The 20757-nt window shown below is 34.2% G+C and overlaps 1 protein-coding gene across 1 annotated transcript; it reads right to left on the bottom strand.

The window, feature by feature from the left end:
* Positions 1-655: 655 nt before the first annotated feature.
* LOC129257259 (kelch domain-containing protein 10-like) lies at positions 656-20305 on the bottom strand. Its single transcript, XM_054895542.2, has 8 exons — positions 20175-20305; positions 12225-12373; positions 9958-10042; positions 8330-8481; positions 7129-7395; positions 5803-5917; positions 4055-4197; positions 656-3610 (listed from the first exon to the last, which is right to left on the bottom strand). The coding sequence occupies exons 1-8, from the start codon at positions 20230-20232 to the stop codon at positions 3374-3376; spliced, it is 1206 nt and encodes a 401-aa protein (XP_054751517.2). The 5' UTR covers positions 20233-20305; the 3' UTR covers positions 656-3373.
* Positions 20306-20757: the final 452 nt, after the last annotated feature.

The following is a 20757-nucleotide window of genomic DNA, read 5'->3' as shown; positions in this document are numbered from 1 at the left end:
AATCTCCCACCTAGTGCTATCATATAAAGCAAACAGAATTGAAATAGGATTTGAAATGGCGAAGAAGAAGCATTTTGAAATTGTGGACGGACGACAGACGCCACACCAAGGCACAAGCTCATTTGGCCCTTCGGGCCGGATGAGCTAAAAAACCTTCGGCATATGCATATCTGTCTTACTCACCTTCACTCATGTTTAAAATAAAATTGAAAATATTGGTTATTCACTTAATTACCACAACAAAATGCGAGTTATTGAATAGGGAAACTGAACAGACGTTAATTCTGTTCAATTGTACTAAAGACCAGCACAATATTATCTTTGTATGTATATAATGATATAAAAACTGTACTGATTAAGTAGACAAATTTTGTCTCAAGTATATAGGTATTAATATGAATACTTCACAGTGATAAATACATTGAAAATCACACTCTTTAGTGATTTCATCAACAAATGTTTAAGATCACACATCAGAAATAAGATCCATATTCTAATAACATTAGTACCAATGAGATAAAATATATCATAAAATTATCGAGATGAAAGTTGTATTACGTGAATGATTCCTGAAAATAAATATTATCTGGTTACTAGCAGGGAGCTTTAACCCTCAATCTCCCGGGGTATTTTGATTCTTGTCATTCCCGGGGGGGGGGGGGGGGGGGGGGGGCCATTATGGCCCCCCTTAAGATCTCAGCCGTGGATTGCGCAATCACAACGAAAATTTGCATGATGGTAGCGAATGACGTAATCTACGCAGTTGCATTGGTAAATTTCACTGAATTCATATACTTTTATTTTATATGAATTAATTATGCTAATTTATTCATGAAATCATACTTTTTGCTCTGATTCACTAAATAAAGCTCCTAGAATGCTATTTGTTGGTGAAAATATTCTTTATAGCATTCCTAACAATTGTGAATGAAAAAAATTCTGGTACCAAGACCGATTTCTTATGTATTTTATTGTTTTTTTTAATTTCTTATGTATTTCTTTGTTTTTTTACTTTTTGTTTTTTAGTGTTTTTTCGATGGAAATCGCTCCAGACTTAATTCTTATCATAAACAAGGCAAAATTAATCAAGTTTAATCATTAAAAGTAGAAGTAATGATACATTTATGAATTTTGGCCAAATACACAATTTGCATTGGATTTGTACATGAAATCACGTTTATGAGCAATTTTGGGTCTGACATGCACTTACATAATGTTGCGTAATGTCGTAACCGCGTACCCGGGCGTCACAAATTTGGTCTCAAAATTTGCGCGAGATTTGAAAGTAAAAAGTCAGTGAGCGGCGAGGTCAAAACATTTTGCGCAGCAGATATATCACGAAAATTGTCGAGGGGGGGGGCCATAATGGCCCCCCCCCCCCCCCCCCGGGAGAATTAGGGTTAACTTGCAATGCAATTTCTAATATCATGCAGTGTTGAATTGCACATGGGCAAGAAAACTCGGGACGTATTCTGAATCTGAACATTGTCTTTTCTCAGAGATATACCAGAATCGGTATTCTGGTGGATGTCATAACTTTTGTCGTCAAATTTAACATTAATTTTGTCTTTTCTCTATTGCCCGCACAAAAATTATGTGAATTCATAAACATGCATAATCCCATGATAAGTAAAAGTATAATTAAATTAATGACAGGGTCTAGCAGTCATAAATTTTGTCATTACTTTTAGTACTATAATATCCTGATGCCATGCTCACTTTATGACAAGCACAGAATGATATTGTTTAGATTAGATTGTTGTATTGTTTAGGGCACTGCTATCTAAAATTGCATCTTCACAAATCTTATGCAAATCTGTAAACTTGACGTGAGCAATGAGTTGTACACTAGTCTCAGTATAAGTTACAATGCAAATCTAAAGCTGCCTGTTATAGAGACACCATGGAAGTTCTGTTTGTGTAGGTTTGTTTATGTCATCATTATAAGAATAAAAAACTGTAAAATAAATGAAGCTGGGGTTGCTTCAAAAACTCTTTGTATAATTATGGGTGACTTATAAAGACTGGAATATGATGTGCCAAGGTGTAAGCCCCAAGGGTTTTTATTTTATCTTGAGTTCTATCAAAGACTGAAATTTTTTGGGGGGTGGGGAATGATTTCCCAAAATCTGATATATATAAATCTGAAAATTCATTATCCAGAATGTGGCAAATCATATCCAAGGCACTCATAATAGTAGAGAGATCAGTTTACTTCATATTTGGTTAATGTCATTCAAAATGACTGATAACTATTATGGCTCAGTTGAGTCATTAATAAACTCATGCATAAATTTACCAAAAAAATTATTAAACAGCCCCTGGTATCCCTTCTTCCTTATGAGAGAACCCAAACAGACAGCACAAAAAGACTGCCTGATAGCATAGTAAACACAGGATCATACTTTACATTTAGGTATTATTACAGTAATATAGCAAATGGTACCTTTCGCAGCTGACGGCAATCCCTTTTATCTTTTTATTTGTAAACAGTACCTCGATTACACTTTGCACTGCGGGATAATATTTCAGAACAAAACTGATTCTCTACTACATGCAGTCAAACTTAATGCCTCCACCTTACCAGATCAAAATAAAATGTGGTTTTTACCTTTGACATCCGCCCTTATAATCCCAAAATCCCAGCTGGGCCCCTGTAATCCAGAGCTTAGTAAAATTGATAACATAATTCATTACCATGTTCGATTGCATTTATCATTATGTGCAATCAATCATTGAACTTTGTGCTATGGGGCCCAAGATCATTTTATATCCATGTTATATAAAGTCAATCTGCCCAATGAAACTGTTATTGCACAAACACCCATCTTTATATACTCTGTGATCTATGTGAACTTGAACTTTGATTCTATGACTCTGAGATGAGAATCAACTGTGGTCAACCCACAATTGACAATACAGCTATGATGTTTCCTGAAAACCTGTCCTTTGGTTCTATAGATATCATGTTGAGAAGTTGTCAAATTGGTCTGTGTCCAAGAACCTCTGACCTCGTCATGATCTCATCAGAATGCATACAATGAGAACATCTATATTGGTACATCGATGTAATGTTTAATGGAAATCTGTCATTGACTCATGAGATGTAAAATGACTTTGAACTCATGATCCCACAGTATGAAGTTTCATCAAAATCTATATTCTTGCAATATGGTATTAATATGTTTGCAGGCATGGACAGATGACAAGAAAACATCATGCCTCTGGCACCCTTTGAGGCGGAGGAAAAAATAAACATAATGTCATCTGCTTTATAGTAAAAATATTGTTTAGACAACATGAGTTAAATACCATATCATTTTCTAGTTTATCAACGTTTTCCAGAAGGAAAATATGCAAGTTTGAGTCATTGTCACCTTATCGGTTTTAATCTGTCAGTGAAGATTTTGGGTATTCCTAGACTGAAAAGTTCCTCCTTGGACAGCTTAGCCATCTTGGGACAAAGTTCCAGAACATTCTGCCAGCAGAGTTCAGTAAGAGTTGGAATCGCAAGCCAGATCTTCTGGATGATCTTGGTACGGATACGATCAACATTGTGGTCACGGCCCGCAAAGTTTTTGACACCACCGAAGAGATACATGCATTTAGTCTGGACGGGAGGTAAACAAGAAATAGAATACTAGCCAAATTCATTCTTCCTTTCTTTAATATATGTCACAAACACATTTAAGTGTGATAATAGTGTGCTGAAAATAATCAACACCAATAGGCATAAGTGGGCACATGTTAGAATGCCTCACTGCCTTTCCATAATATTGACCAATTGCTCATACTTTAGCATGTAACATATTACATTTGCATCTACATGTACATGTATTATATAATACTTGAGGTTAATTTTCTATAAAAATCCAGCTAATGATTGTAAAAACTAAAATTTATCTAAAGAGGATGAAGAGAAGGAAAAGGAGACCAACCCCCCCCCCAAATTTCGCAAATACAGAGGGAGACGGGATGGGGAGATGGCAATCCTTGCTTTGTGAATTAACTTTGAATACACATGTATTGAGAAGTAGGGTTTTTATGGACTCACATCAGTTATGGCTGCCGAGTGGAAAAAGGACGGTACGGGTAGAGAGGTAATCAACTGCGTCCACCTCAGATCAGGGAGATGAAGACACCAAATGTCATCCATGACAAAGTAGCGGGCATCGTGACCACCGCATATGTAGACATCTGCGAACGTGACATAATATTGAGATGTTAATAGACTTAGAATAATTTATGTGATATTTCACGATTCCACCCATTACGCAAGATGAATATGAGTAGTGGCAATGAGATTTTAAAAGGCATTTAAAATCAAGAAGCTAAATTTTCAAAGATTTCTTGTGTATGCTCAAAAGTGAACTTTGGAACATCTGCAGTTGTTATAAGTATAATGTCCCAAATCTTTTAAGTAAAGTAATTCCATGAGGTGGGTCAAGAAAATGAAGAATTTCAAGCCTCAGCCCATGGCCTTTAGAAACCTAGTTCAATTTCTGATACCGAGTCAGCATATGAACTGTTGTGAAATCATGAAAACTAGGTGAATAATGGGTACATTGAAAATCATCAACATAGAAAAGCACACATTATGGATGTGTATGCTTATTACAGCATGTACTGACAGAATGCCTACTTATTTTGCTTACTACTCGGCAATTACAATTTTTTGAACCAGAATCACTTGGGACATATTGTTATTTAGAAACATTTGGGTGATTATTTTGTTGTATTCTGTTAAAATGAATTTTTAAACAATTACAGCTACTAAAATTTACCCTTAAAAGTGGATACACACCCAAGCACAAATGATATTATTCTCCTTGGCAAGGTATAGAAAACTTTACATTGGAGGTGGATACTGCAGAAAATAGAACTACTTGAAAACAGAACCACTTAAGGATATCAAAGGTCAAGTCCACCCAAAAAAAACGTTGATTTGAATAAACAGAGATAAATCAAACTTGCATAACGCTGAAAATTTCATCAAAATCGGATGTAAAATAAGAAAGTTATGGCATTTTAAAGTTTCGCTTATTTTTCACAAAACAGTGATATGCACAACTCAGTGACATGCAAATGAGTCAGTCGATGATGTCCATCACTCACTATTTCTTTTGTTTTTTATTGTCTGAATTATATTTTTTACAGATTTGACGATAAGGACCAACTTGACTGAACCATATGTTATCAAACAATGCTAATTCCACATGTTCAGGAGGAATTAATTATTATTTCACTTGACAATGAGAAAATTAGAATATATCATATAAAAGAAATAGTGAGTGGATGATGTCATCAGTCTCCTCATTTGCATGCCAACCAGGATGTGCAGATAACTGTTTTGTGAAATTAAGCGAAACTTTAAAATGTCATAACTTTCTTATTTTACATCCGAATTTGATGAAATTTTGTTTGGATTTTTCTCTTTTTATTCAAATCAATTTTTTGTTGGGGTGGACTTGTCCTTTAATCATCATTTTAAAAACATAGGGACATTTTATATTAATATTTTTAGCCATTGCTAAACATGTTATCAGGTAGTAATTTGAAGACCAATTTAAACATCCTCAATGTAGGTATCTGGAAGATAAATCTGAAGGCCAAACTAAACAGTGTTTTGAAGACTATACTGAATTTTTCATCAGGTAGACACCTGAATACACATTTCAATATCCAAAATGTTAACAATTGGAAGACAAACCTGAAGGCAAAACTACACTAGCAAGAAAGGTGTCCTACAAATGAGTATTGACTACAAAGAAACCCATGGTATTAAGATGGATGTGAACAGACCTGAATTCCACTGCGCACAACTATGATACACTCTCCTCTGTGGGTACCGGTTGTCTTCTGTGGGTATTGCTGTTTCCCATGACCACCTTCCTTCAGCAATATCAAAGACATGTACCTGGAATAGATCAAACATGACAAAGAGTTACCATTACCTGGGTGGCATTTCATAATGCTAAGTTACACACAATTACACTTGACCCGTTCTTGGGTGCCATATCAGATTCTGAATCACTTTGATTTCTATCAGCAGAATCTGAAATATGATCTTAGTACTACATTTATGCAAATCTTCAAAATACTATAACTTTGTTATTCCTTGTCCGATTTTGATCAAATTTTCAATGTTTTAAAGTTTGTCTGATGTTTCTGAATCCATTCATATCATATTATTTTTAGAAAATCCGCCCAGATGTTAAAGGACAAGTCCACCCCAACAAAAACTTGATTCGAATAAAAAGAGAAAAATTTAACAAGCATAACACTGAAAATTTCATCAAAATCGGATGTAAAATAAGAAAGTTATGACATTTTAAAGTTTCGCTTCATTTCGCAAAAGAGTTATATGCTCATCCCGGTCGGTATGCAAATGAGGGAACTGATGACATCACTCACTCACTATTTCTTTTGTATTTTATTATATGAATTATAAAATATTTTGATTTTCTCGTCATTGTCATGTGAAATGAAGTTTCATTCCTCCCTAAATACGTGGAATTCCATTATTTTAACATTTTGTGGTTCAGGCAAGGAGGTCCTAATCGTCAAATTCGTAAAAATTGAAATATTGTATAATTCAAACAATAAAAAACAAAAGAAATAGTGAGTGAGTGACATCATCGACTCTCTAATTTGGATGTAACTGGCTCGTTCATATAACCATTTTGTTAAAAATAAGCGAAACTTTGAAATGTCATAACTTTTTTATTTAACATCCGATTTTGATGAAATTTTCAGCATTGTGCTTGTCTGATTTTTCTCTATTGATTCAAATCAACATTTTGTTGGGGTGGACTTGACCTTTAAAAGGTAGAATAATTTCACTTGTGCGTTTGATATAGTAGACAAGTCATTTCAAATACACTTCATATATAAGAAATTTATTTCAGTCTACTTAAACTATTACTGAATGGACTTCATATTACATGATACAGGGGCAGCTGCTTGCATACATGTGATATTTCAAAAACAAAACTTGAATAATTCATAACTTTATCATTTCTTTTAATGCATTTTCATTAATTCTTCATTAATATCTCAATTTCCAGCTTTTACTAAAGCCAAAATGATGTTAGGGTGGACTTCGCCTTGTTGCTCAATTCAAATCACCTTGTGATAATATAGAATGCTGGTTAGCTCTTCCCAGCTGCTGCCAATCACATAGATTTTGTCCTGATAGTATGCCAATCCATGTCTGTACATGCCTCTTAAATGGGTTAACGTCACATTCTCCTTATGGTCTTTGTCCAGAATGAGAGACCATTCATGAGTCTTCATATCTAGATGATGAAGCTCAGAATCAAACAAATGTTCCTCCTCACTGATCCGCCTGCATCCACCATACACATATAAAGCTCCATCGTGAAGAGACATGGCCTAGGTTTAACACAGAATGGAAACTAATTGATTCTTTGTGCTCAAGTTTAATAGTGAACCCCACCACAAAATGCACTCCTTCATGCCAAGAGTTGACTGTAAACAACACTACAATGTTCAGCAAGCCCAGAGAAACAAACTTTATTGAATGTAATATTTTATCACCTGACTTCACAATCACATAGCTAAAACATAGCAGAACTTGAATAAATATGTTAATTTTCGGGTGGATTTCAGTAACTTTTTAGCATCACTGTATATCATTAACACCAAAGGCCAAAGAAAGAACAGGATTGTAGTATAGTAGTTCTGCCTAGTGGGTCGATATTCCCTGTCAAGAGTGGTGGGGGAGAAGGCTTTTATTTAAAATGATAATTTCACTGCTTGAAAGATAAATACCAGTTGTGGTAACGATCTCAAAATGAGTTCGAAGAACTTCAAACAGAATCCAATAAAATTACCACCCAAGTAAGTATTTTTATGTATGAATGAAAAATATGTGCCAAGTGGCTCTGGAAGAAATTGCGTAATTGCTAAGAAATCAGCAAAGCACGGAATTCCAAATGTCGGGTATTTTTCCGAGCAATATTAATACATTGTCCCACATATGGTTTTCAGTGTTAGTGATCATCAGAATTATCGATTTTGAGCCATGATTTCATGATTTCTCAAAGATAAGTTTACTTTAATGTACCAGATCTAGATATATGATAATATTTTGACAATTAACCTTGATTTTAAAGACTTTCTCATGAAATAATTGTTTGCTGCAACTATCTTTTACCTTTAAGAGATCAGTAATTTCTCATCCAGTCATTTACAGTTCATAATAGCTGCCTCATCAAGCAGGCTGCATTGTTCATCCAAAAAGTATGTAATTATGCATAGACAAAAAGCTATGCAAATTTCACAAATGCTGAGCAGCAAAACATACCTGCCCGTATTTAGCTGGGATAGTACCGGAGCATTGAAGTACTTTCCATTTGCGTTCAGCGAGGTTAAGGGTGTAGATCTTGTTGTTGCTCTTTGACCCCCAGGGATAGAGAGTTCCACCAAAACATATTAAGGTGCTTCCACTTAGGATCACTGGAAAGTAAAAGCATATGAAAGGAGTGAATAAGTTTCCATAATACACATTAACCTTGTGAATTGAAAATAATTCATGAGAGGTCTCAGACTCAAATGGATACCAGTACTTTAAACTATTCTTAAAAATTGTTTGAATACCAAAGCTTATGCTTACCTTCATTAAAAACAAGACTGGGGTATAATATTTCCCCTAAAAATGAATGACCAGATAAACATAAACAAAAGTCGTCATAAAAGTGCCCAATCACACCATATTTATGTAAGAATATTAACAGGAATATAAATGAAATAATGCCAACAATTCAGACTCAATGAAAATTATGAAGTAAAGAAAATATGTAACAATAGCCATAAAGTAGTGCACACAGTTCTAACACCTACCTAAGCCTAAGATATATCTGGAATATAAACATGGAAATAATAAGTTATCAAATAACAAACAACATTCATCAAATGAATATTGAATAATTGTGGTAAAGATTTTGCCTGTGAATAATGCCTGGAAAATCACTTTCCCCACCATCTGATGACATTATCAACTAACCTAGTAAATATGCCATATGGCCATTCCAAATGTTTTGACAGACTTATTATCAAAAACTCATGTTCCTTGGTGATATAATAGACCTAAAATCCTTTTTGGAAATGCAAGGAAAAATTCCCCAATGGTTATGCGACCATCTTGCCTTTTGTCATGGAAAGCACTTTCCAAATGGGCTGATTGCTCAGTCAGACAATTTAAACATGGCACGGTCTCAATTTTCTGCCTGTGTGACCGACCAATCGATTGCACAACTACTATATGATACCGTGTAAGAAATAAAAAATTGACACCTCACAAATCCCTAATTTAAGGAAAAAATATTTCATGAACACATAATTATTATATATGGCCTGAAAGAGTGTCTTCCCCCAAATAATGTGATACCATATTTATTCTGTATGTGTTAATGATTGGATAATGAAGAGGTATTTTTTACTGTGATGTAAAGTTTTATTAGCATCAAAGTAAGGTATGGCTGCAATGAATGAATCCAGATGCCAATGATGTCATATTCCTACACAAGTTTAGTAAACATAATTTACAAACCCCTTTCAATGAAATTAACTAGAGGATTGGTATTAAAAGTATTCATTAAACAATTCTAATGTTAATTGTTGATTTTTTTTGCAATGGATTTTAATGCAACCCTTGCAGGATTATGACATCATTGACATGTGGATTCAATAATTGTGTTATACCTAACTTTGGCGCAAGTCAAAATTTACATCACTGCAAAGAAGCGTAAAGATATACCACATAAGTATGGTATCAAATTATTTGGACGAAGATACTCTTTCCAGCCTGTGTTCATGTCATATTTAATTCTTTTCTTTACACTGTATAAAATCTTCAGAAGAAAATTTGCTACAACATGAAAAAAAAAACTGAAACATTATAAAACCATATAGAATAACAACAAAACTGATTACTTGACATGGACGCTGTCTCGGATGGGGAACTGCCTGATGTCTTCACTTCATGCCATGTTTTTGTAGCAAAGTTATAGCACCATAACTATATACAAAATAAAATAATGGTGATGAACATCAAGGTAAACTCACAGTGCAACTGAAAGAAATATAGATGTTGAAATCTCTTCATAATCTCTTATAGCAATTATATACGAAATTGAATATTATACCTTAGGTACAATATTAACACTGGTTCAAAATGGGGTACATTGAATTTCTATGAATTCATAGTTTTAGATTGATTAATGTTAAAAGAAAATAGAATTCTGACACATCTTTTTGAAGTAAATGGAGTTGTTGTTTACCCTAAGGCTAATACCCTACATCATAATGACATCACCTGTTGCCAATATGAATTCCCAATATGTGGAGTGATTACATTTATTTTCTGTCAATTAAAAACAATAATGTATATAATTACAAAGAAAAGATCAATAAAAAGACAGAGGGGTTGCCCTACTCAGTATTGAAAACATGTCTACATGTACGCTATATTACAAAGGGGTCCCTACTAGTATACATACTGTATAAAGCAGGAAAGGATAAACTTATAGAATTGACTTACAATAAAGACCAACAAAATGTGAAACAGTTACGAAAAAACATATTTTCAATAAACTGTATACACCAGATAAAAAAGTAAGATTAGAGATCTGAACGGGGAGCTACAGAAAGTCTGGGATAATGTTTTTAAGGCCTTTTTTGAATGCGTTGATATTTTCCAATAATTTCATATCATGGGGAAGAGTATTATATTGAGATGCACCTCTGTATTGGATACATGTAGTACGCCAAGAATATACTTTTTTGGGTTTGGGTAAAGCAATGTTATAAGAATTAAGGAGTGAATAATGATGAAAAGATGGTTGAAACATTTCGGACATCCTTGGAGACAACATACATGTTTCATGGACTGATTTATAAACAAATATATTTCTCTTCTTGATTCAAGGGAAGACCATTTCAAAACTTTCATTATTCTACTTGTGTAATTTTTAGAGGGTTTGCAATTGTTTGGTAAGTTTTTATCAGAGGAATCGATTAAACTATTCACATAGTCGAAAAGGGGCAAATCAATGACTTTGTAAATCAAATTTGAATTTATTCCATTAATGAAATAGCAGTCTACCAAAATATTTGACTAACTTACCAACCTTTCCATATAAGATTTCAATATGGCCATCCCACTTTAGTTTATTAACAATTATAAATCCAAGATATGTTGTATTGCAATATTATTATCAGCAGCATGCATCCACTGGTCTGTTATTCTAACTAAAGATGTTAGGGTGGAGTGTTAACTCCAAAACCCAAACTGACCGTCTGATAAGAGTCTATTATATTCTAAAATTGTTATCAATTGCCGTTGAACGAATCTTCAAGTAGTTTTGATATAGTGGGTTGAATTGAAATAGGACGGAAGTTATTTTGAGATTTTCTGTTACCGGATTTATGAATAGGTATTAGGTATGACTTTAAACCATTTCCAATTTTACTCTAGGCTGAAAATAATATCTGAATAAATATAGTAAAATTCAACTGGCAAAATACTAGAAAAATATTCATCAAAATCTGATTTAAAAAAAAGTTATTGAATTTTTTAATCCAGTAATATTTTGTGAACAGTTATATTCATGAGGTCATGAATATACAATAGCTGGTGATGTCATATCAGGACTTTCCTTTTTTTTATATTTTATTACACGACATAAAAATTATTTAATATTTTCATGTATGTGCGTAAAAAAACATGTCTCCCTTGTAGCAAAATGAGATTCATCAATTATTACATTGCACACTAACTCAACAGTCAATCATTATTTTACATTCTTCTAGAAGAAAATTTGAGTAAACAGAATTTCACACAAATAGGTGGAGATATGACATCATTAGCTTGCTTATTGCACATACATGAGGACATGCCTAACACCGTTCTACCGACATATTGCAAACTCTGAATAGCCATAACTTTGTTATTCTGGGGAGCGTTTCATAAAAGGACTTGTCAGAAGTTTAATCCGACAAGTACAGTTTTATATGACAGTTACTATGGTAACAGTGCCTCTCAGCCAATCATAATCAGGGAGAGTTATCAGACCTGACAACTTGTCGGACAAAAATGTTGATGAAACGTTATCCAGTTTTGATCAGATTTTTAATTGTCTGATTTTACTATATCTGTTCATAATTTTAAGCCCGGAGTACCCTTTTTACTGTGTACTTACGTCTCTGAATATATTATGCTGTGCAATTCTGCGTAGATTCCTCTCATCAGTAATTACATATTCAGGATGGTACCCTCCAAATACATACAAATTTATCCCATCAGTGGCACAACAATGTCCACTTCGCTGGTATGGCTGAGAATCTGTGTCTGTTATAAAAGAACAATTTTCATCTGAAATTAAATCTTTTTAAAATAAAAACTCTGAGCTAGATGATCTGTGTTATTGATGAAGAGATAAGTAATTTGAGCCTGTCCATATCAGTATTGAAGTTATCGACTAAAATCATGCCAACATGCAGCGAACAAATGGGTGAGCTTCCACAGGGAGATATCTTGATCGCTAGCCTCAGTGGCTTGCCATTTTTGTGCAATTTTGAATGGGAGAGAACGGACGCCGATGCATTTCCTTTTTTCAAGGTCAAGCTATTTAATTTAGAATTTAATGATACGGACCGTGAGGACAAACATCAATAGAATTGAAGTGGGTCAGTAGGTGGACGGCCAATATATAGCAATGTCACAATACTCGTGCTGGGCAAAATTTGGAGCTAACTTCAGTCCATATCAAAATTACTTGGATCCGTTGTAATTTTGATATGGACTGAAAAATAATGATTATAAACAGGTGAGCTGTCACAGGCAGATCTTTTGATCGCTAACTTCAGTTAGAATTTGTGCATGCGCCCATCCGTACCAGTTTCCCATTTTCAGTAGAGGCGCATGTCGGCCCTGCAATATGGGAGACAATCTCCCATATTGAGACTTGCTTTTCAAAAGGACAAAAAAGAAAAAAAGACCAACAAGAAGATAATTTTTTCCACCCTAAATTTTGTCTCACCAAGGTCAGAAGCCCATTTGTTTTGTGTAGATGACAACAAAAATCCTTATGAAAACAAGTTGATGGTGTTCAAAAAGGGGTAATTTTTCCATGAGAAATCTGTTTGTCACATTTCCATTTGCCGCCAAGGTAATCCTTGGCTATGGCAGCAAATGTAAACAAAGGAAATTGGTCTCCCAACTGAAAATTAGAAATTGGATGCCCGAATTCTTTACAAAAGTCTCTGATATTGGAGATAATCTCCCGTATGGGGAGACAGTCTCCCATAATGGCTGAGCGCCTTTATTGATTTTGTGTGCAATTTTAGATGCACTGGGAGAGAACGGACGCCGCACTTTTCATCATGCTATTTTCCTTTTCAGGGTCAAGCCACTAAATACTTCTTTCATAGGGATCCTGTGCCTATGGAAAAACATTGATAGAATTGAGGTGGGTGCACAGTGGTGAATTGTATAGAACGGATAACATGGCATTCTGCGCTAGCGGGTGCGTACACTTTGCTTATTATGTGATGTCATCCAGCCACTGCCGCGAGCCAATTCACGAATAAAAATATAGTAAGTACGCGCAGTGCAAGGCTACCAGTGCCCCACACAGTATTCCATAAAAACAAGTGTGCAATTCCCTATCACCTCGTATCAAAATCGACATAGAATTTCACTTTCCGATATTTTATATAATTATGAAAAATATTTTCAGCGGATCTGTTTTCTCACCGATACCACACAGGTAAGCAAATTTTGATTACTTCTTGCTTTTCCATCAAAATCTTACAAGTAGCGTTGATATTGCATCATGTTCGTTAAAGTTTGTAAAATCTATTGCAACGTAGCCTTGAGGACTTCATGATGATATTTTAAATATTTTGACATATACTTCTTCATCACGAAGCCTTGTGGTGTGTTTTTTATTAGCAGGTCAAACATCATGAATATTTATATTATATTGGATGGCTCAGAAAATACCAGAAATATTCCAAGAGTTTTGGAAAATATTCCACTGATTCAATATGGTATAAATATTCATGATGTTTGACCTGCGACCCTCGCATGCGATGTTTTTAAATCGGCTGTGAATAATTACGTGTGAGGAATTAGATACTGGCCCAAAATCACAAATTTTGAGGATAACCGGAGGATGGACACGGAGTGAAATAAGGGTGTAGAGTAAGAAATTAAACTATTTTTCTTTCTCATATTTTTTTTCTATAATTTTCACAATGAATATTTTTTCCCCCCCCACCTTTGCCTCTCAGAGTATCCGAACGAGTTCACGGGCTCGATGTTCGGGTAGGTGGAGCGTAGGGTAGCGGTAGTGAAGTGGAGTGGAGCCTGCACGAACATCGCTTGAGGTAACTAACCTTGTAGTCTAGGCACTTCAGGTGAAAATTAGGAATGGCTGTTCCAGCATGTTTGATATGCTCACAATGAGGCTCAATATCTACGATTCACAAAACTGGTTGAATTTTCAAATTCCGATATCTAGAAGTCGAGTTATTGTCATCTTTGTGATACAAAAACAGGGCTTTTTGTGGACAAAAGACGATTGCGAAATCTTATTATTCTCTGTTTTGGGCAAGGCACACTTTAATATAATACATAGCTTATGGGGAATTGTACAAGCTTTTTATTCAAATCTTAAAGTACTCAGATTGATTTGGCATATTGGCTTATGATTTTTTTGGTTCAAGGGCAACTACCCCTGGATGATTACCCCCACCCCCCCTTGGACAATTACCCCCCCCCCCCCGGACAACTACACTGTACCCCTATCCAAAATCTACACGTAACCCTATTTCGGGGGTAATTGTCGTGTGGTAGGTTTGTGCACAGGGTAAACATGACTTGAAATTGATTTTTTATGCTTGAACATTAGAAATTAAATTTTCAATGAATATAATTTTAAATCAAAGAAAGAGAATTAAAATAATAATTTTTTGATTTTTAGAAAAAAAATAAAGAAAGATTGATTTCAATTGTCTATTATCTCATTATTGTTATTGTGGTCTCAATAATATTGTTAATATTATTATTGTCTCATCATCGTTTCATTATTATTGTTCCAATTATTATCATAATTATAATCATCATAATAATTATTTTTGTTTCATTAATATAATTGTCTGAATAATTATAACAATTATAATTACTATCATTATAATTATAATTGTTATCATTATAATTATTTCATAATAATAATTGTTATTGTCTCAATAATTAAAATGCCTTCAATAACAATATATAATTATGATTATTTTTATAATTATAATTATAATAATTTTTACAATAATAATTATTATTGATGTCCTATTAATATTACTCTCAGTAATTATTACAATAATAATTATTTTCATTATAATTGTTATCATTATAATTATTTTATAATAATAATTTATTATTGTTATAATAGTTATTGTCTCAATGCCTATAATTATAATTACTATAATTATAACTATTTCTATAATTATAATTATTATAATAATTTTTATAATAATTATTATTGACGTCTCATTAACATTATTGTCTCAATAACTATTACAATTATAATTACTATAATTATAATTATAATTGTTATCATTATATTTCATAATAATTATTATTGTAATAATTATTACTGGTCGCATGTCACAAGGTGGTCCAATTTCGTGAACAAGGTAAAAATGGTCAAAAATTTTATTTTTTGATATGTTATAGCTTTTACAATTCTCTAAGTAATGAAAAAGTTTTAAGTCTCAAATACCTTTATTTTTCTTTAAAATGACTACTTAACAGCTAATTATTACATAGACGTCAATGTAAATGTGAATTTTGAAATGTGTTTTTCTCAAATTGGACCTGCTGCACATAAAATGGTGTCAAAAGTTAATGCAACATTGGATCACCCTAGTATTTTGCAGTTATAATCTTGAAACATCAATAATTATCTGTACCAAGAATCGAATAATTATCTATTATTGTATGCATATTAATTATAATAATTAATTAACGTTATTTAATTTCACATTTTTGCCCCCAAAATACCTGTCACTGTATTTATATGCTTGGCAAAATGACAACATCATGGGTAGAAATGTTTGTTGCAATGATACACAACATTTGTACTAAAAATTAAGATTACAAACTAGATAATTAACCAAATTTCTCCAGTTTACTAATTGATTAGGTTGCAGATCAGAGCTGACATACACATGTATTTCATTGCTGCATATTTTCAAAATTGTCAATTTTTATGACATTTAGTTGTTCCCTGCTTTAAAACACCCAAAAATATGAGGATAACAGTCATATTACATATTATAGTAAGTTGTTAATTAAGTTTAATTAATATTCTATCATTCACCGCATCCACCAGCTCCGCATCCACCGGCTCCGCCACCCCTGTTACTTCAAACTCAATGTGCTATAGTTTTTGTTCCTGATATTGTATTGATCTAATTCATAGTAGGAGTGGGCTATACATGGGTCAAAAATACTTTTTTTGTAATTTCAATATGACAACAGTTTTTTTTTATTCCTTGTAATGTATCTCAACATGAAATGACAATATTTTTTATCTCGGGTCCGAGAAAAAAGTGTGCCGGGCCGAAATCCAAAATGGCCGCCAAAACCCCCCAAAATCACAGTTTTGGCCACAACTTTTTTATTTGGTGGTCAATTTCTCTGGTTTTGGTGTCTATTCATATGTTTTGGGGGGCAGGCAATTTGTTTTTCCTATAATTAGTACTTTTAAACCATTATTTGTAGAGTTAAAAGGTAATTATACCTAAATTTTCCCATTTTTGTAGCCTTTTTTCAGCCAAAAAGTAGGTTTTATCATCCTGGGGTTCTAGGATATTAGATGGTACGAGGTCAAAAATAGCAAGCAGCTTCATATAGCTATATTGCTTTTATTCCTCCACTTTGGGTTTTACGGATATTTGTGAAATATATCTTATTAAATAAAAAAATGTCAATTATCCATTGGGGCTATACAGTATACATGTACAATGTACTGAACATACATACTGCACTGCATAAATGCATTGGCCACCATGACAGATAACAAGGCTTGTATAAACTGTAGTGTCATAGAAATGAGCTCTCAGGCTTAGAATTAGATGCCTCAGAAATTGAAGATATGTATTGTCTCAGAAATTAAGACATGTTTTGTCAAATATGCTAATTCAGGGGGCGGAGAGAGGTAATTTACACTATAGCTATTCTGGGCCCTGTTGCATAAAAATTAACCATTATGTTCACTTAACTTAATGGTAACTTGCATGCAATCCTTTATTCGGATTGGCTGTTGATCAGCGTTACCATGATACTAGTAGTTGCCTGACCCCATAAACATAGGCATGTTAGACACCAGAACCAGGTTTTAAAAAAAGCCTCCAAATGAAGAAGATATGGCTAAAAATGTGATGTATGTATATATACATGTATGTGATATTTACATGTAAGTGTAATTTAATTTGCTGGTTTCACCATGTACATCAGCTGACAAGGAATCAAATTCACAATCTAATTCTAAACCTTTGAAGCTCATTTCTATGACACTATAGTTTATATAAAGGCCTTGTCATATGACATGGTGGTCAATGCATGGATATATATGCAGTGTAGTATGTACAGTGCATTGTACACAGTATAGCCCCTAAGGATAAATGACATTTTCTTTTATTTGATAAGATATTCACAAATATCCGTAAAACCCTAAGTGGAGGAATAAAAGCAATATAGCTACATGAAGCTGCTTGCTATTGTTGACCTCGTACCATCTAATATCCCAGAACCCCAGGATGATAAAACCCACTTTTGGGCTGAAAAAAAGGCTACAAAAATGGGAAAATTTAGGTATAATTACCTTTTAAATCTACAAATAATGGTTTAAAAGTACTAATTATAGGAAAACAAATTGCCTGCCCCCCAAAACATATGAATAGACACCAAAACCAGAGAAAATGACCACCAAATAAAAAAGTTGTGGCCCAAACTGTGATTTTGGGGGGTTTTGGCGACCATTTTGGATTTTAGCCCGGCACACTTTTTTCTCGGACCCGAGACAAAAAATATTGTCATTTTATGTTGAGATAAGGTAAAAGGAACACAAAAAAACTGTTCCCACAGTAAAACCAAAAATCACCCACTTATAGCCCACTCCTATTCATAGTAATATATTTAGCCTATAGTTCTAGCTTTAAAATGAGATCTTACTTAATAAATTTGGTCAAGATGCTGTGATGTAGCTACAATTTATCCATTGCACCGTGTGGAAAATTGTTCATACGCCACCCTTTTTGCATACCCAACTTATGAAATGCGACCTATTATTGTCTCAATATTCATTGTCTCATTATTAATGTCTCATCATCACTATTGCCTCATTATTGTCATATCTTATTATTTCTTAATATCTTCAAAATAATAATTAACACCATAACAAAGGTCCATAATCAGATATCAAATTCATGAAACATATCTCATACATGTAAACCTATTTCTAAATTAAATTCATGAAAGGAGCTTTCTGTGCCATTCAAACATACGACTTCCATTAACAATACCATATTCTAGACATTCAGACGAATTCTAACACAAAATCACTTATCAAACAAAAATTCTTGAAGTTTACTTGCAGTTTTGCTCTTAATACATATTTCGCACGAATTCTACAAAATTATTTTCAAAATAACAATTGAAATTTCATAATTAACAGAGCTCAAATCGTAATTTAAAAAAATATACAACGGCTGAAACATACTGTGTCTGAATACAGTAAATAATCTCGAGCCCATCGCAGCGGGGATGACGTCACTCACAGCTGTTCGTATACGCTCAAAACAACCTAGACAGCTGGCAGCCGTCTGTTTCGAGGAGTTTTTTAACATTTTTTTATTTTTTAAATTTCTCCTCGTACACAGACGGCTCGCTCTCGTGCAGCCACCATTAGGGGACTTACAATGCAAAATCCCCCCGTCGGGGCTCTTCAATTTTTGTCTTTAATGAATCAAACTTTTGAAAATAAATCCAACCGAAATGCAAATTTATATTCCCTCTTGCCATTAATTGCCCATAAAAAAAAGGGAAAATCAAGTTAAAAGGAACAAAAACAGTGACTTACCTCGGCTGTTGCGCAACTTCACTGCCCTGTTTTATCCGAACTTAATGCACATAAACATATGGCCATTGAGTCCCCTGTACAGATCGCGCTAGAACTTCGGTCTCTGTATTTGGTGAGTGAAGCCAACGGAGTTCAGCTGAACAACCTACAACAACATAACAGAGACCGAAGCTTTTGGTCTAAAAACAACCCTGCTCGATCGGCCGAGTCAGATTCACAAACACCTCACAACACTCAAAATTGAAGTTCATTTCCGCTGGCTCTTTACAAACCAAATTCAATTCAACTTTCACAAAATGTTCTCAAATATTCAATTTCATTACTTACCGAGTTTTGATAAGATCCGATGATTACGAGAAGGCGATTTCAAGCAAAGAAAAATTAATACCTTAATATTAGGTCCTTCCATCCCACTGATCAAGTATCTGGTAGGTGAAACTCCGTGTTGTTTATTATCGATATTTGCCGAAGGTGTACGAAGCAACCACAGGAATTTTTGACCAATCAAAATCAGCGGAATAAAGGAAGAAACTGACTCTGTTTTATCGAGCAATTCCGAATGCAACTCCCAGCACTCACTCGGCCGAAGTGCCGAGGGGAGCGAACTGTGTGTGTACTGTTACTCACTGTTACTAGTGTTAGTGTTACTTGTTACTTAAAATAAATGTTAGTTAGACATGCGCTCCCCATTGGCATTCACTGCAATGCAAAAATCTTCGTCCAGCGCTCTGTCCGCACGATCGCTCGCGCGAGTGAAGTGCCTACTCTATACTCGTATCGTACTTCTACTAAAAAGTACTAGTGCGAGTGCTATATGAGTATGATTATGAAAACAATGAACTATGAATTAGGCTCCTATGAAGTAACAAAATATCAGTAACGTGGGACCAAGGACAGGCTCAGGCAGGGGACCAAAATGAAGCTCAAGTTAGATCTAACTTTTTAGTCACACGCACACAAATAAGAATAATGCTAATGGCTATGGCCTATGGCTATGCTGCCACTTACCACCGTCTAACGGCGTCTCTACGTTGCATTTCTTTACTGAAATAGGCAAATGCAGCATTTTCACTTGTTTACATTCTCTAGATTTAGGTTTTTATAGAAAGCGGCACCGTCGTCGCCCGCCGGAAGCGAAATTATTTTTCCCACCGAGTTCTGGACCAACATATGAATATTCATGACTTGCGTCTTCGGATTAAGAGTACGCATGCGCGTGGACTTGACCTCGACCAGTGCCGGTCGTAAGCATTCACGTTCAGTTGCTCACAATGAATTAGCATCGTCAAATTACCGGTACCCTTACATAGTTACATAGGCCTTATAGGCTTAGATCTATATATATATAATATATATCCAATTCTTAAACACTTATCAAACTAGCTGCCATTAATGGCAAGACATGTGCTAGGCTAGGGCTCGCTTAGGCTAGCGCATTAACTTTACCTCAAATCTGGACCTGTCTAATGCCTAGTACTAATGTGAATTTCATTTCTCTACAGTTTCAAGGAAATAAACAACGTATTTGTTTTTGTGCCAATATGGTTTCAAGAAATGATAATTAATAAAAAATAAATAATTGAATAATTAA

Source organism: Lytechinus pictus, chromosome 3 (genome assembly GCF_037042905.1).
Source record: "Lytechinus pictus isolate F3 Inbred chromosome 3, Lp3.0, whole genome shotgun sequence".
NCBI classification, from domain to species: domain Eukaryota; kingdom Metazoa; phylum Echinodermata; class Echinoidea; order Temnopleuroida; family Toxopneustidae; genus Lytechinus; species Lytechinus pictus.
The sequence above is the reverse complement of the archived record's forward strand: the minus strand, read 5'-3'. Positions and strand labels throughout refer to the sequence as shown.

What these genes read in the sequence shown, in the direction of transcription:
- LOC129257259 (XM_054895542.2), bottom strand. Translation starts at nt 20,232, where the DNA reads ATGCTGCATTTGCCTATTTCAGTAAAGAAATGCAACGTAGAGACGCCG. An exon ending in AGCATAATATATTCAGAGAC is followed by an intron (nt 10,043 to 12,224) that starts GTAAGTACACAG and finishes TTTTGTATATAG; the next exon opens with TTATGGTGCTATAACTTTGC. An exon ending in TCCCAGCTAAATACGGGCAG is followed by an intron (nt 7,396 to 8,329) that starts GTATGTTTTGCT and finishes TGTTAAACCTAG; the next exon opens with GCCATGTCTCTTCACGATGG.